Source organism: Enoplosus armatus, chromosome 11, assembly GCF_043641665.1.
Source record: "Enoplosus armatus isolate fEnoArm2 chromosome 11, fEnoArm2.hap1, whole genome shotgun sequence".
NCBI classification, from domain to species: domain Eukaryota; kingdom Metazoa; phylum Chordata; class Actinopteri; order Centrarchiformes; family Enoplosidae; genus Enoplosus; species Enoplosus armatus.
Window position 1 is genome coordinate 11,847,943 of NC_092190.1, and position 17,209 is coordinate 11,865,151.

Below are 17,209 nucleotides of genomic sequence, written 5' to 3' on the forward strand. Positions count from 1 at the left end.
ATCAGCTTTTACCACATCCCCAGCCGGCAGTAAAATGCCAGTTTTAATCTCCAAAAACCTGTGGGCTCTCAAGATGGTACGATTTCAGTCAATTCCCTGTAAACACCCGACTCTTACTCAGCACTTTTTGGTGTTATTACAAGCTGCCTGAGCCCAAATAAGCATCAAACATCAACAGATCTCTGCATTAAAAGGTGTTGCTCAAACAAATGGATTTATAAAAGACATATTTCACATGCACTTAAATAACAGCATTTGTTGAGCTTGAATTCACACATTGTAACACAGAGTACAGCTCCTAAAAATGTGTTAACCAGTCAGCCAGAAAGAGAAAATAGGATGAATGTTCTTACCTGGCTTTGCTTGGAAAGTTCTGACTGAGGTCTCGCATGAGCTTCAAAGCATCAAACTTTGGCACAGACATGATTCTGGCAGCTGCCTGGAAACTAAGATCTGTGGGGATAATGAAATCATCAGCACTTACACATCTACGAATGCACATTACGTTAAGACAAATGAAATCCATGCAAGGCAATCAAAGGGGATTACATTACATGTGCTGTGACACACTAGCTGTGTTAAAATTATTAACTGTTAATCAAATACAACAGTACAAAATAAAAGCATTTCCAGCTACAAATAGTACAATATACAGTAACTCCATAGCTAAAACACCCAAATTCCCCATTGCAGTAATTATACATTTCAACTGTATTGATTCACTTTTTTTCTTACAATCATTAAACAACTGAAGTAGAAAATCGATACCTTGCATTTCCCACACTTTGAGAGGGACCATGTCATTTTTACTCTCCAGGAGATGTTTGCGAAGCTCGAAGAGTTGCTCCTGGAGTTCAGGGTGAGATTTCCTTCAAAGAGGTAAAAGAAAAATGGGAAAATTCAAATATAATGTAAGGATTTCTTTTTATCTCTTTATCAAGTCACACCAGGCACAGGGTGCCCAGCAGCAACAACAGAAAACACAAGAGATTAGAAAAAACCTTTTATGGCAATTAACATGTTACAGTTAAGCTACTTACTTTAATGGTCCAAAAAGGAATCCTTGGACTTCATCATTGTTATCTTCCTCTGCATTTATAGCGGCCTTTGAATCTACAAAGCAAAAGATTTGTGTTTTATTGCCTTGGACACAGTGAGGTCCAGCACAAAATGTTTGATAAGTCACCAGCTGACCTTTTACTTTGGTGTCATCCACAGCTTTGTATTCTGTGCTTTTGATAGCCAACTCCACTCCATACCCAGATAAAAGCATATTTTGAGGCTTTGGATTCTGCAAGCAGTGAGGGGTAGAGTAATGGATTAAATGTAACACAGTGTCGAGTTGTGTTTGCATGTACATTACTGTCAAAAATATCCATCTCATGCTTTCTGCCTATACCTATATACACTATATGGCCAAATATTAGGTGGACATCCCTTCTAATTAGTGGGTTAAGCTGCCTTAGCCACACCTATTGCTAGCAGCAGACAGCATACAGACATTCTATCAATCTCCATTGACAAACATTGGGAGTAGAGAGGGTTGCACTAAAGAGCTCAGAGACTGTCATAGGGTTCCACCTTTTCAATAAGTTCATCACATGTCTGGTCTGCTAGATTTGCCCTGGTACGCTGCAAGTACTCTTATTGTAAAGTGGAAACGCCTAGGAGCATCAACAGCTTAGCCGCAATGCAGTAGGCTGAATGATGAAGCCGAAAAATTGTCTTCACATGGAAGTTGCAGCAATCACTACAGCGTTCAAAATTGCCTCAGGAAGCAACGTCAGCACGTGATCTGTTTTTTGGGAGCTTCATGACATGGGTTTTCCATGGCTGCTCCATGGCTGAAAAGTAGCACACAAGCTTAACATCACCATGTACAGTGCACATCGGCTGGAGTGGTGTAAAGCACGCAAGCATTGGACTCTGGAGCAAAGGAAACATGTTGGTCTGGACAGTACCAACCCTACAACTTGGTGGAAAGTAATAATGATCTAGGTTGCTTTTCATTGTTTGGGCTAGGTTCCTTCCAATTCAGAAAAACATTAATGCTTGACTGCCTTGCACAGAGCCCTGATGTGAACTCCATCAAACACCTTTTGGTTGAGTCAGAATGTTGTTCCCAAATGAGACATCATTGGCCAACATCAGTGCCCAGCCCATTAAATATGACTGTAATGTTCAGGTAGGTAAGTAAGTAAAGTACATTCTTTTGGCCATGTATTGTTTTTCTATATATGATCACCCAACGGTGTTAGATGTACAAGTTCCCCATTTAACAAAAGGGATTTTTCAATAGTACACAGTCAGTGAAAGTTAGAATCTATAACACGTTTTACCAGTGGAAACAAGAAGCACATGGAGCGCCACGTACAGCAGCAGATTCACTGACATTCAACCTTGACACTAATGTCACCCGGAATCAAAGCACTGCCTCAGTGCAGCCTTTCACAGGCACAATCAGAAGACTTTCCCACCCACACTCTGCTTTTCTTTAACACACGCCTTAAAGGCATCAAAGGCATCTGTATCTCAGTTAGTTTTCAGTTAGATTTAGAGGAATCTGTTAAATCTTTCTCTTGAACATTGGTCAGTAATGCAATCTGTTCACTGTTTTATCACTGCAATAGTGCGACCATGTAAGTAAAGATGAAAGAATGAAGGTCAATGGCACAGAGGAATAAGCTGGATAAACTCAGTCTTATCCTTTAAAATAGAGCTCTTCTATGTAAAAGTTACATTACTAGATGTGTTATTCATTGAGAGGTACAGAAAACCACATTACTTATTAAAAAATATTTAATCAGTGGAACTTCAGTTTAAAATGGTTGCAAAAGCATTGCTACTCACCGCTACAAAATGCCGCAGCACATATATAAGTGTGCCCTTTTTAGCCTTCTCTGACAGCACCTCATGAAAAGAGGTGAACTTCTTGGTTCCAATCTCAGCATAGAGGATCACAACTGGCACAGCTGTTTTATTGACCCCTGGATATGTGTGATCATTCTTGTATAAATCCGGTTTTGGCCTGCAAAAATTTGGAAATGTTGTTAAAAGACTTTAATTTAAATAAAATTGTTTGTATCAACATTTCTATGTTCATCACAGGCAAAATGCAATCAGTGAAAGGATCAAAGAATATCATTTCAATAACAAAATAACTGTATAAACATTTCATCTTGTCCACAGAGGGGAAGACAGTGCTGTTCCATGTTACCTGCCTGCAGCTGCCTTCAGGAGCTTCTTGATATCCTTGGTACTACAGCCATGTTGACCATGGATGGAGATAAAGGCTGGGCAAGCCTCAGGCGGAGGCTCATCACTGGCAATCTGTTGAGAGCGAGAGGGAGAGAAATGTTCTATAACACATGGCTACAACATGACGCTATCACTGCCAGGGTCTGGTGATTTGTCCTCACAAGGTTTACTCACATTGAAACACATGTAATTTGGGCTGAAAAAGAAAAATACAAAATGGCAAATCTGTAATTACAGCATCACCGCTCATTCTGTACTTAAAAATCACTCTAAACATGGGCCAGAGTTAATCATAGTTAAATCAGTTATATGACTGATTTATTCTCAATATTCTCCAGCAGTTACCACAGCAATTTACACTGTGCAGCACAACACTTCATTTCACCTGCAAGAGGCCATTACTCACTCAAATGTTTAACATATTTTAAAATTAGAGAAATTCATCAACCAGTGCATCACTGTCAACAAAATGAAATTCCTCCTTATCATCGCTGAAACCACAACAATCTAAAGGCTGAGGGATTGTGTTCACTGAAACTGCCTAAGAGTCACCCAGTATTAAAGTCAAATTTAGTCTACAGCAAACTGGGAAGAATCCATTTAAAACTCAAGTTATATAAACACCAGTTTCAATAAAAAATGTTTCACAGATCTCTCAGCATATGAGGGAAATAATATCAACCAGAATAGCACATATTGTACATCTACAGCGATGATTACAGGTGTGCTGGGCTCAGACTTTGAAGTACCATCATTACTGGTCAAATGTGTCATCAAAAAGATCACATTTTCACAATGTCCATCATTAAAACAAGAGCTAGTAGGTCTGTGATGCTGTATGTTGGCACAGTGGTGCTTTGAGGTAAATGCTAATGTCAGCATACACAGCTGATGTTTAGCAGATAATGTTTACAGTACCTGCTCACCATCTCAGTTCAGAGTGTAAGCATGCACTGAGCACAAAGTACAAAAAAGCATTCATTTTCATTCATTTTGGTAGGTATTTTAATCATAGACTTAAGTATTGGACACACTGAAACTTTGACCTGATGATGGATAGATGAAAGGTCATGGGGATATTAAAGTCATTGATATTCATCTTCTGGGGACTACGAATATCTGAACCCATCCAGCAAATGCTAAGATATTTCAATGGATAAGTGAAAACGTGACCTATTGGTCACACGAGAGGAAAAGTCAGGGGATCACCAAAGTCATTAGGATTCATCCTCTGGGAACTACAAATATATGTACCAAATGTAATCCGTTCTTTAGGTCAAGATTCAAGATTAGGGCCAATAGACAATTTAACCACCTCAAGACAAGAAACTGACCTGGCTCTCTTTTGATCACAACATACCTGCTGGGATGCATGAACAGCTGGTGAGTATGACCGTAGAGCCAGAGCGAATTTGAGGAGATTCACTTGAAGATCTGTGAGAAATTGGCCAGCCTTCTTAATGATCAAGTTATAGTAGGAGCGCACAGACTCTGTGAGACAAATCAACATTAGTGTTAATGAGGCTTTTTAGAAGAGACACCTGCTGTTGTCATGAGAAATGTTTTAAAATATATTTTAATACAGAAATTGTACATCTACAATCTAAACTTGGTTTCAAACAACATACCTCCTTGCTTGTATACAGTGAGCTCTTTCACAGTGTCTACAAACTGCCAGAATTTCTCATTCCCATCTTCTCCAATAAACTCGCTGCACAAGAGAAAATGAAGGTATTGGTCAGCAGGAGTCAGTAACCACAGTATGTACCATACCAAGTAACCATTTTCTGACTGCCCAACAGTTAGAGATATAGACCACATAATCATTTTATATTTTCTGGTAATAATTGTGCCCAACTTGTCTCCGGTTCCATGTCTCAAGTAACACGCAGCATTACACAGACCTTACAGGCATGCAGTTCAGAATATTTTCACACACACACACAAGAAAATGAAATCATGTGTGGAGGACCAAAGTTTTTAGCAACACCATAAGAAGATGACTTTATACATAGCAAATTATTAACAGTTTTAACAACAAAATAACTTTTGGCTGCTATTTAAGAATTGTTATGTCTTTTGGGATGGAATATGTCATTTGTCAATTTAAGAATATTTTCCCCCCAATATTCAGTTGTTCCCAGCCACTACAATATGAGGCAACTAACAAGAAGATAAATTATATTAAAACAATCCGAATCATTTCTGTATTTATTGCCAGGGCCATTGGCACCATCGAGGACAATGAGGTCATGTTCTCAGTACTTTTAGTGGGAATTTGAACAACCTGGGGTAGTTTACATTCTGCAATTAAAAACCTACACATGGTGGCTGTTATACAGGTTGACTTCGAAATTTTTAAGACTCAGTACATTTAGATTAGACTAGTTTTAAACCTAAAAAGAAAAAAAGAACGGACCTACATGCATGGAAATTAAATTTACAGAAAATATAACTAAGCATTTAACTATGTAAACAACATATGAAAACAAAACTAATATTTAAATCAATTTTAATAATTTCTGTTTAGTGGCAAGTTCATTTTGTATGGGGGTATAGGGTGCATTTGGGGGGCCTGGACTCATGACCTCAACATTAAAATCCTGACTATAATCCTGTTTATTGCACATTTGCTGTGAGTGCCAGATACACATGTACAGGAATGGGTACCTTGTCTCCAGGAGGAAAGGCGTCATGCTCCACTTTGCTTTTAGACTGGCAGTGACACCTTTGGGTGCTGATATGACATGATGTATGTTCAGCAGCAGCAGTGACAGCACAATAAGGTTCCTCATTATATCCGGCGCGACGTAACATGAACCTACAGTGGCAGAGAGCAAACACCAACACCGTCAGCACCGTTCCTTTGCCTTTAAAGAAGTGACAGTCAGTGCCACGTAGTTACTCTAAAAGTTATTATCTAAACCACAACACCGGTGCACATGCATGTCTTAAAAAACAGAAACTCAAGAATGCACTGTTGCGGAAGATGCTAGCTACATAAGAAAAAAACATCGACCTGTTTGTTAGCTAGACCTACTTAAAAAATAACGATCGTTCAGAGGGGTCAGGCAGAACAGAAGTTAACTTAGCTGTAGCGTAGAAGTAAACAACCTCGCCGTGAATGAAAGCGGTACACTCGTGTAATTTAACAACCCAAGTCTACAAAGACCGCTTTCTACAAACATGTAACCGTGTATATTAGACGTACATAACCAGTGGTCACTGTGTTGCCAATAATATACTCCTCACCCCTTTAAAGATGCTGGCCGCTTCCATACAAAGCAAAGGACTTCTGGCAGGTATTTTGGGCAGCTAACAGCCAGTACAGCTAGCAAGTTGCCGGGGTTGCGGCGTATTGTGGTGGCTCGCGCTGACCGTTATTTGTGTCTGAAACGACCGTTAAATGAAAAATTATAAATGGCGTGTAATTATTTTAAAGCAATATTTGTTATCATTTTTACATGGACACAATTAGTGACAATGAGTGTAAAGTTTAAAAAAACCTGATGGTCAAGTTGGAATTTATTCTGGCACAGCGGTAGACAGCTAAAGAGACAGACGCTGACGCTCAAACACTTTCCCACCAAACACTGGAGCATGTTGCATCTACTGGGTAGTGAGTGAGTATGTATAACTTGATGCAGAGTGTTATAACTTAGCAAATGATAATAATAACAACAATAATCACAATATTTATCATCATTATAGTTATTATGATTTTTTTTCAGATGAAACTAGCCTATTTGTGTATCAATCATCAGAATATTAAAGGAGTAGTCCAACAATTTAGTATCAGACTTCCACACAGTTGGTGTATTTGTTAGAAATAGATGAAAAAAAAGAATGGTCTAAATTAATACAGCAGAGACAGGTACACTGATTTATAATCCTATGGGTGGGGACACCCACACAGACTGGACCAGGCTAACGGCTAACTGTCATTATAAGAAGGAGGCCCAGAGGCCCACAATACACCTGATTCCCATGTGTGTGTCTGGAGTCCCATGATGAATTAAAAATGTAAGTTTAACTTTGTCCTGGTGTAAATTTGTGTAGCCTATTGTCTTGAACAGTAAAGTGAGCAGTGATGGATAGGATGGAGTCGTGGTGCTCCCACTGGAGTGGTATACTGTAGTTTAAAATGGTCTAAATCAATGCAGCAGAGGCTGAGATATCCTGATTTGTAATCCATATGGGTAAAAAAAAACACCGGATCCTACAATTTCCAAATTAGGCAACTTCATAGCATCGTTCCTTAGACCCTCCCTGCCTGCTAAAACTTCTTCTTTAATGTACCGAGATTGTGAAGAAGGCTTTACAAGATTTGGAAAGCTCCCTCCAGAGCAACAGAAGACATTGTAGGCTACAACTGTTTTCACAGGCGGAGTTGTGCTTCCCATGACCCATGTACCTATTTAAACCCAATTTTGCTCAAAGTTCATTTAAAACTTTCCCCATTTCATATCATTTGAAACGTTGGGTATTTTGGCAGTTGGCCACTAGTGACATTAAATAACACAATTAATCAAAATAATAATAAACTCGTAAAACATTATTGGTAGCACTGCTTAATTAAGTATACAATTAAAGGAACTGTAATGAGAGAAGAACACATGAAATAAAACAAAAATAAATAAATAAATAAATGATGATAGATCGATAAATTCGTTAATTGGTTCATTCATTTATTAATTGGGTTATGGCTTATTATTTACTACATTTTATTGTACATTATTTTACCTGTTACAGTGAGTATTTACCACGTATTTGATTAACGATTTGCTATATATCAATTAAACTGAAATTATTTCACTTTCTTCTGTCAATGGCTCTCATGCCTGTCAGGCAATGTGCCAGTATTTAACATGGTTTAAATAGACATGTAACTTTAACACTTTATAGCTGCAGAGAAAGCAGATGTTTCACTCTTAATTGGTGAAACAGTAGCCTATTGTCTTTTGAGAAGATATTAGAAATTAAATTGGGCTATTTAAATCCTTACACTGGCAACTGTAGGCTGTAAGCAAAGGCATGGAGCTATCTCTTTAATCATCAAAGGCCACACTCGGATGAATGTGCTTCAAAAAGTTACAGCGGATTTGGTATTTATATGTGGTTAAATCTCCATGCTGTCTCAGCTCAGTGTCCGTGTGGGCTTCTGGCTTTGCACTGTGTTAAACAAGATTATGGGACGGACGGGATGGGATGTAGGAGCTCACCCAGCCCAACCACGACGAGGGCATAACGCGCATTTGTCGGCTCGGATGCAGCAGCAGCAGCAGCAGCAGCAGCATCTCTCAAAGAGCACAGCTTCGGCACAGACAGTCAGACCGCCTCAGCCCACCAAGGATGCTGTAGGATGCTGCCGGAGGATGCAGCCCAGCAGCCCGAGCCGTGAGACATTCCTGCTGAAATAAGTCTATCACCGACATGAACCACGCTGCGATTTAGACCGGGATCAGCACAGAGAGTGAGAATAAAGAAGGGGTAAAACTAAAAACTCTCCTGAGCTGCCTCATTTTCAACTTGATACCGGAGCATGGGAGTCGTCCGCGCGGATGCAGCTCTACACGGGCTTTAGAAGTTGGACACAGAAATCTGAATGCCATGACTCTTGACTTTGGACAAGGTTTCCAGCGCAGTGAAGACGGCGTGCAATATTTTAGAAACCGAAAGGTGGACTTCTCCTTATGTGTCCTCAGAGGGTGTCATCTGATCAACATGTGGCACTTAGCCTAAATAATAGGCACCTTCAGTGTATCTGAGGCATGGAGGAATATTGATCCCCGAAGAACCCATGGGTGCTGCTTATTATTCACAGTAATGGAATGAAGACACAATCTTGATATGATGGATGATAGACCCAGTAAGCTCATCTTGGTTCCTATTTTAGCCGTCCTTTTTGTTATGATCGGTTACCAGTACATATGTCCCGCTGGCAGCAATTCGTGCCACTTTAAGGCTGGGGAGAAATTAAGGGGGGTAAGCATTCTGTCCACCCCGTACCAGGACAGCGATGATTTCTACAGAGATCAAGACCTGGAGGATGACAGCCCCCCGAAACTACCGTCAAAATTCAACTTCACCGAAAGAGACCTTGACAGACACGTGGAGTTCAACATCAAAGGGGACGACGTGATAGCGTTTTTGCACATCCAGAAGACCGGGGGGACCACTTTCGGGAGACACTTGGTGAGGAATATTCGCTTGGAGCAGCCGTGCGACTGCAAGCCAGGACAGAAGAAATGCACATGCCACCGACCAGGGAAAGAGGAGTCCTGGCTCTTCTCCCGGTTCTCTACTGGCTGGAGCTGCGGACTGCATGCGGACTGGACCGAGCTAACGAACTGTGTGCCTGTCATTATGGATAAGAAGGAGGCCCAGAGGAATAAAAGGTATATGCCAGTTTCCCCGTGTGTGTGAATGAACGGGTAATGCAGAAACAAGCACTGTCTGGCTCTAAAACCACTGGAGCCCCATGATAAATAAAAAATATAAGTTTAGTTATGTCCTGGTGTAAATTTGCATAGCCTCCTGCTGTCTTAAAGTAAAGTGAGCAGTGATGGATGGGTACTCATGTGCCAGTGGAGTGGCAGGCTGTAGTTTAATCAGGAAGTCAGGAACAACAGAGCTATATTTTCCTGGCATAAGTGTATAGTCACAGATTAGACTTTTATTGCAAGTTTCCACAAAGAAACCAAACGGCACTGATTGTAAAAAGGAAAATAATTACAACCAATCACTCAACAATGTGACATTTTTGGTAGGGGTGTGTGTGAGACTGGGGGTAAAGTCAAAGTATAAACTGATACAACATTTAACATGTTTTCTTTTCCTTTTACTTTGACCTTCACACATATAATTTGTCTGTTTTTGTCCTTTATGCACACAAATCCTCCCCTCATAATGAACTTGTTCCTGCACAGCTGTTATTCTCCCGCTCTTTGCCATTAACCAATTGTCCTGAACCATTTACAGAACTCTCCTTTGGCAGCAGAAATTATGTTGTCTGTGAGCCTGAGTCTAAATGTTCTACCGCCCTGCTGTGATTTCATCGTCACTGGATAAAAGCTCCAGTTGCACCTATTGAAAATTGACTGAGAATTTGATGAAAGCACACACACACTCTCTGAATCCACAAGGATAGGGTAAAGGGTTAGTGGGTATCCATCTCTGTTTGATAAATTGTCAAAAGTTGGGCTGTATCTTACTCAAACCTGACCCGTACACCAGTACACACAACTCTCCCTTCATCCTTGGCCTCTGTGTCTTGTGTGATGTGTCTAAGTTCAAATTAATGTTTGGTTTGGTAGATGCACAGAAGTTATCTGAGAGGAAAAGCAAAGAAGAGCCAGTTAATTTGAAATGCTCCAATATTTTCTGTTGTACTTGCGGTAGAAAAGATATTAGCAATTGCTTGTACTAATGTGATAGAGATGCAGTATAATTACTAAAGGGGGCGCATTTCAATGAACTAGTCACTGCATGAGCAATACGTGTGTGTGTTTACACTCAGCAGAGTGGATGTGCGTTTTTTCCAATGCAGTTAGTGTTTCTGGAGTCACTGATTATTTAAATTGCATTAAGTTTAGGTTATTCATAAAATTGCATGTTAAAAGTGTATTTGCCAGTTAAATGTCCTCAAAGATACTTCCACATGTACACATCGGATAGAAAAAGCATTGACCAAACGTCTCGTCACACCAGCACAATTTTTTTGGACTGCAGAGAATTTTCCTCACTGTTTTGAAAAATACAATCTTACGCTGAACTACATGAGCACATGATTTATTTCTGCTGTGCCAAGTGTTTCCTTTACTCAGGAAAAGTGCTCACTGGATGCGACAGCGCTTCATTTCACACTTACAGTCCTCTCATCCCCTTGTTCTTTAGTGGGCAACATCTATTCTGAGATCATTCTGCCTCGACCAAGACTGTTGGCAGACACACAATGTTAGACCCCCTCGCTAAACAGCCACTGCACACGACACATTTACTAAGTGAGATGACTAATAGTATCATGCAAATGTCATCTTCATAATCATTTTGTGTGTGACCAATGCCTTAATTAAAATAACTTAAATGGTTTAAGGTCAGTGAAGTAAAAACCCTTGCACAGTAAAATACAGAATTTGTGATAAAGATGCAATAATCCACTTAACTCCACCTAAGGGTGTAACGGGGAATACCAATCATACATATATCACAGCCAAATTCAGATAGCATACCCTTGTTTTGCGGTTGAAAGCCTCTCAGATTGAGTGGCTGTCTTTCCGCAGTCCTAGGCGCTCACCTTGCCAGCTCTTGAGATGGCAGCGGGGGGGGCCGAGTTGGGCGGCAAAGGCACCGCCTTCATGGCACAGCATGGCCTTTTCAGCCAGGCAGGGCGCGGTGAGCCAGCCGTGCGGCCCGGGAAAGGTCAGGCGTGTCAGACTGGATCAGTGTGCGTGTCCTGCGGCGTGGCTCCTCTGGAGTGTGCTGTCTGTCAGGGGAGAAGTGGAGCGGGGCCGGCCTGCTCTCTTCAGGGGCTCTTTGGAGAAACATACCTCTAAGTGCTGTCGTCTTAAGTTGCTTTGGGAAGAGCGTCATGGCATTACCTTTTTCTGCAGAATGAATATGGCTTGGTGAGCAGCTTGTTTTCTCTCAGGCACTGAAGAGAACAGCTAGAATTATTTCTCGCTGTTACATGTTCATTAGCTAACTGTCTGGTCTGGAGGAACTCGGGTAAATGCATTCAATGTGACAGCGGGTCACCAAACAACGTCCTGATTTTAAAATTGTACTTGCATAAAGCAACGACTGAGTAAAGCATGTCTTCAGAAGTGTTTTGCATGTGTAGTAAGAGGTTGAAGGTCAGTATCAGAGAAATGTTTGATGTTGCTTTCTATTGAAATGAGAATGAGCTTATTCAGTTTCTCACTGCAATATCTTACCGTCAGTTTCCACCCTGGTGCAATCGTATCGTCTGTCACTGAGATTAAAAAAACAACACAGCCTTATTGTTACAGCTACAGGTCTGGGGTGAGGAAATTTGATTATCAAACATACAGCCTGATGTCCTTACAGCGAAGCATACATTAAGTGGCTTGAATAAAGCAGCAGCGTTAGACTCAGGGCTGTCCATGTATAAATGTATGTATAATCATTTTAGTTTAATAATCACAGTTTATTTGCATTTGAACAAATACCTGCAACACTTATTTTAAATGTCCCCTGCAGATATAATAGTCAATATGTCAAGTAAATGACAAAATCCATTTAAGATGTTATTCTGCAGACCTGCCATTAATAGCAGAAGAGCCACATGAAGCCTGAGAAGAAGCTTCTTCCATTTAACAACGAATCTCTCAATCAGAACAAAAAACATTCATGCATGCACATTACTATTCATACAACTGAAAGAGAGGCCGCTTCTTCACATTGAGGTGACACAGACTTTTACATGACATCCTCTTTGTGACCGGAGTGTGAGATTGGTGTGTTTTTTAAGTTGAGATCAGGAGGGGATGAAGACAAACAAGTAACCACCAATTCTACAGGAGCGTCTCATTTATTCCACATTCTTCTTCATAGCTTTAATAATTCACGGCTCCCCTGAAAATGTGGTGTAATAGCAAATCAAAGCCTAGCTTTCACAGTTGATGCATTCAAACACTGAGGTGGAAACTGGATGTTTTGTTGATGTACAAATGAATAGAATGAATCAGGGTCATCCTTTTTGTTGCATGATGTGATGCTGCTGTTGACAGCATCTCTTACGTGTCTATAGAGGCCAAACAAGACAAGATTTGTCAGCTGAATTCAGAGTTTGTTTAGCTTACAAAAGTTTTACTTGTGGTATTTTGTGTGTCTTTGAATTCATGTAATGATGTACGCAATGTATAACTTTGGTGGAACATCTATTATGCAGATTTTTTCAGTTCAAGAAGAGTCCAGAGTCAGCCCCATTACTCATGAATCTGTATTCACCACAGATAGTCATGTTTATTTTTAGTTCTTCAAAGTCTTGTTGTCACCTCCGCCACGCAGGTTATGTGTTTGGCTGTGTTTGTTTGTCTGCCTGTCTGTTAATTATGAGATATCTCAAACACTACAAAACATATTTCAGTGAAATTGGGTGAAAAGTTAGGTCATGTCAAAACGTCTTGGTTTTGGTGTGAATAGAGCCAGCATTACTCCTAAACGGTCAGGCACAACATCCAAACTTCTTTTTTTGTCCTTTATTCCATTCAGTTCAATTCAATACAACTTTATTTATCCCTGCAAGTGCAATTGTACACAGCAGCACCCAGGTCAACAAAGACAGTTAATCACAAAGCTTAAACAGTCAAAGGCTATTTGCTAAAAACTATGTGTGAAACTGGCAATAAGCATGGCGTACCTACATTTTGTAGTTCATGACTGCAAACAAGCTGATCATCTTTGTTTCTGTGCCTTCAGCTATATTCAAAAACACATCTTTCAATTACGTGTTGTTATAAATTCAAGTTGGGTTTGAAAATATCCACTAACTAAACTGACTTCAATACATGTAGCTGAGGCAGTTAATTTGCTCATATGCTTAATTGTGTCCCTAGAAGCCCCACTCTTATTCCTTGCTTCATCCATTTGCTAGATATTTAACAGGTACATGAATTTCTGAAACATTCACATGGACATGTAAACAATATTCAGACCAAGACAATTATTTATAGCATTTATAAGTCTTTAAAGGGTTTGTACTTCTTGGACCGTATGCACAGCTTTTTCCCTGTTTCATTTCATGTTAGTTGTCCCCTTTCTAACTGTGGCCTCATGGTAATTCTATGCTGATGCTGCTGTTTTTATCAATTATAAAATCTTCATTAGCAGCTTTCTTGTTGCTTATGCATAATGAATGCTCAGTTCAGAACTACAAAGAGACGAAAGCCAAAACACAAGTACAGTATGGATGCTCTTCTATACTGTCCTTTGATGAAACAGAGAGAGAGAGATGTGCCTGTATAGCGATGACAGAGAATGTCCTCTGCTGTGATTCTGGATAAGGATGTTTAGATCACAGTGTCCTCCAGGTTTTTATGTAATGTGGACTGAAAAGTTGTCTTGAAAGTTGTGTATATTCTCAAGAAGAAAAGATGATGAGTTCTTCTTTGTGAATTCTTTGCTTTCTTAATGATATAACTAACTGAAGGATGTTTATTTTAACAGTTTTGATATAGCCTAGTTGCTGTCAGTCGTCTGGAAGGTGAAGGAAAAGTCCTGTGTGCATTATGACCTGATGTGGTTCTGTTCCAGTCTGTTGTAGGCCACCATTACTTTATGGGAAATATCTGTTTGGCTGGGATTGTTCTTTATTCATCAAGTGACTTGTTTGTAATAGCTGTATAGCTGTACCATGTGAAGCTACTGTATGTGTACCTCACCTACTGACTCTGCGGCACTGCAAAACTACTAAAACTCCTGTCTATATGTTTTTTCCACCAGTCATAAAAATAACATATTCACATTCCCTTAATTTCTACAACAATTAGTATTAGGAGTAGTAATAGACTGTTATTACTTACCTTGCACACTGATGTGTCCTAATCCTTGGATGATTAACACCCCACATCATATTTTATTCATAATAAGAGATGCAGTGAGGGCTGCAATTACTGTGTGGTCGTTACCACTTACAGCTCTGATCACTGAACCCTGCATGTTTCACTCTATCTGCTACCTGTGCATGACATGTTGGGCATCTCCCTGAATCTGCACGTGGGAGGGAGTCTGATGCAAACGAACTCGAACACAGAGAGCAGTTATATTTCACATTTTGCCAACAGTGATGTTGATTCTTTCTTTTGTTATTGTACAGTATCTGGGGACACAGTTTGAGTTCATGCAACTCAAATTATTGTTGTTTTCACCCACAGACTGTATAAAAGAAGTGGACGCAGCCACCGTGACGTCACCTATTGGTTTGTTGACTGCAGTTTTGAAGCCTCTGGCGTTTTGGCCATCGCCATCTTGTTTTTTTGGAACCAGAGGTGACCATAGTCGAGGGTTAAAGTTCATTCTTGACCTTGGAAATAGCAGTTAATAAAACAATCTCACCTCTTCTGGAGCTTTCAGTCATGTCACATGATGTTTATCAGATGGAGTTCAGCCAGTTGTTTATTGTAGAAATTATTTTTCATAATAACAATATACCAAATGACAGTGTGTAATGTGAGAGGCGTCGCCCGTAGTGATGAAACTACAGAGCATTATCACCTGAATCTGAAGCTCCCCTCGGCTTTGCAGAGCTTTATGGCGAGTTTCAGCTAATTGTTTAGCTGTCCGGCCCACAACTTCACTGTTTTGGTTCACTCTCGCAGCTCTTGCGTCATTTTTGGCCACAGCAGGCAGCTGTTTCCAGCAAAAAAGCTCACTGTACTCGCAGACAGGTACAATTAGTAACCAGCTGGTGAACGCATTTAGCAGCTAAAGAGCCAGATATTTCCATCAAGAGTTGGAAGAGACCAAAATCAGAGCTAAAAGAGAGTGAATATTGGACTTGCTAGACGTGTAATTAAGCAACAGCAAGTTTGCTAACAAGTTTGCCACATCAACTTAAAAGGTGATGATACAGTATGTCAGTGTTGTCTATGACTGTTTCCACTCCCTTCAAGTGGCCCATAAAAATCAGTTCAGGTCAGTCAGTGCAGGTTTAAGGTAAGTATTAGTACATAGGGTTTTTTTGTGTGAAGATATTTAATGTCTCTTGGGAATGTGTTTCAGAAATATATATATAAATAAATATAAATATAAAAAGCTACTGCACTTTATGGACTTTTCATCGGTCTACTCTGAAGCCTGTTGCTTAGTGGAGAAAGCGAAAGCGAAGGACCTCAATGAGACACAGTGAGCAGCAGTGTAATGGATGCCCTCTGGACACAGATGAACCTGAAGGAGGGAAGTTGAGCAGATTTACAGTTCCGGTCGTATCTTTAGATGTAGGAGGTAAAGTGCTCATCACAATGATGGGATGTTTATTATGTGCAGAGCTGCTGGTGCCCTTGCAGGCCTTGGACTTCCAGGGCGCGGAGATTGCTTTTCATGTGTCATTAATTCAAGTCGTCATTGCTGGCAGGCCTGAGCAGTAATCCAGTTGGTTTGATAATTAAGTGTTACCTCTACAGAGAGTGCAACAGCATATGTCAAGCACTTGTTCACCGTCATGACAAAGAAAATTAAACAGTTGAGGATGTCATTAAATGTGATTCAAATCAGACTATGCAGGAGAAATGTGGAGTGCTATTTTTTCAAAAGAAACTTAAAACAGTTTCCTTGCAGAAAGTCTTAAACAAGGGAACATTTTCAAGAAAACCTTACAGAACAGCCAATTATTACAATTATTACATTTTGTACTCATTTTCATTACTAATATCCAATTTTTTGGAGGTTTTCAAACCTTTTTCACATGTACTGATGCTGGCTGTCGTTTTTCAATACTGACATAATATCTCTGCAATAGCACACAAATATCCCAGTGAAAAAGAGGTTTAACTTAACCATGTCAGAGTATTAGTAGGGCTCAGACATTAACACTTGATAAGAGTGATTGATACTAATAAAACTGGTGCATCATCAATTAAATTTGCAAGACAATTATGAGTATTACTGGATAAAATGGTGAGATTAACTTATTATGTAGTTATATATCAATTTGAAAACACAAAAGCTGCTCAAATCAATGATTTTACTGTATATTAAAACTTGATAAAATAATGTGAAAGGGATCGCTTTTACCAACATATAATTATCACCCAACTCAGCAGTTCCCCTCAGCTCTACAGAGCTTTATAGCATCTTTTAGCTCATTTTATGGCCCACAATTTCAGTTTCAGTTTTGGTTCACTCCACTCATATCAGTCCTGTTTCCACACGCAACAGGTTGCTGTTTTCAGCAAAAAGCTAAAACCAACAAAAAACCAACTGTACACTA

At 39.9% G+C, this 17,209-nt stretch overlaps 2 protein-coding genes across 2 annotated transcripts in view; one reads left to right on the forward strand and one right to left on the reverse strand.

Annotated features, from left to right (window-relative positions):
• uggt2 (UDP-glucose glycoprotein glucosyltransferase 2) overlaps positions 1–6,053 on the reverse strand; it is a 37,073-nt gene extending 31,020 nt beyond the window's left edge. Inside the window, exons 1-9 of the mRNA XM_070914493.1 lie at positions 5,929–6,053; positions 4,887–4,969; positions 4,619–4,749; positions 3,218–3,330; positions 2,851–3,028; positions 1,195–1,291; positions 1,041–1,113; positions 769–869; positions 354–453 (exon numbers count right to left, since the gene is read on the reverse strand). Coding sequence (XP_070770594.1) covers positions 354–453; positions 769–869; positions 1,041–1,113; positions 1,195–1,291; positions 2,851–3,028; positions 3,218–3,330; positions 4,619–4,749; positions 4,887–4,969; positions 5,929–6,053 — 1,001 coding nt within the window. The remainder of the gene's footprint in view (positions 1–353; positions 454–768; positions 870–1,040; positions 1,114–1,194; positions 1,292–2,850; positions 3,029–3,217; positions 3,331–4,618; positions 4,750–4,886; positions 4,970–5,928) is intronic.
• A 3,055-nt stretch (positions 6,054–9,108) lies between these two features.
• The window catches only part of hs6st3b (heparan sulfate 6-O-sulfotransferase 3b), a 55,509-nt gene continuing 47,408 nt past the window's right edge, over positions 9,109–17,209 (forward strand). The window contains exon 1 of the mRNA XM_070914890.1: positions 9,109–9,656. Coding sequence (XP_070770991.1) covers positions 9,109–9,656 — 548 coding nt within the window. The remainder of the gene's footprint in view (positions 9,657–17,209) is intronic.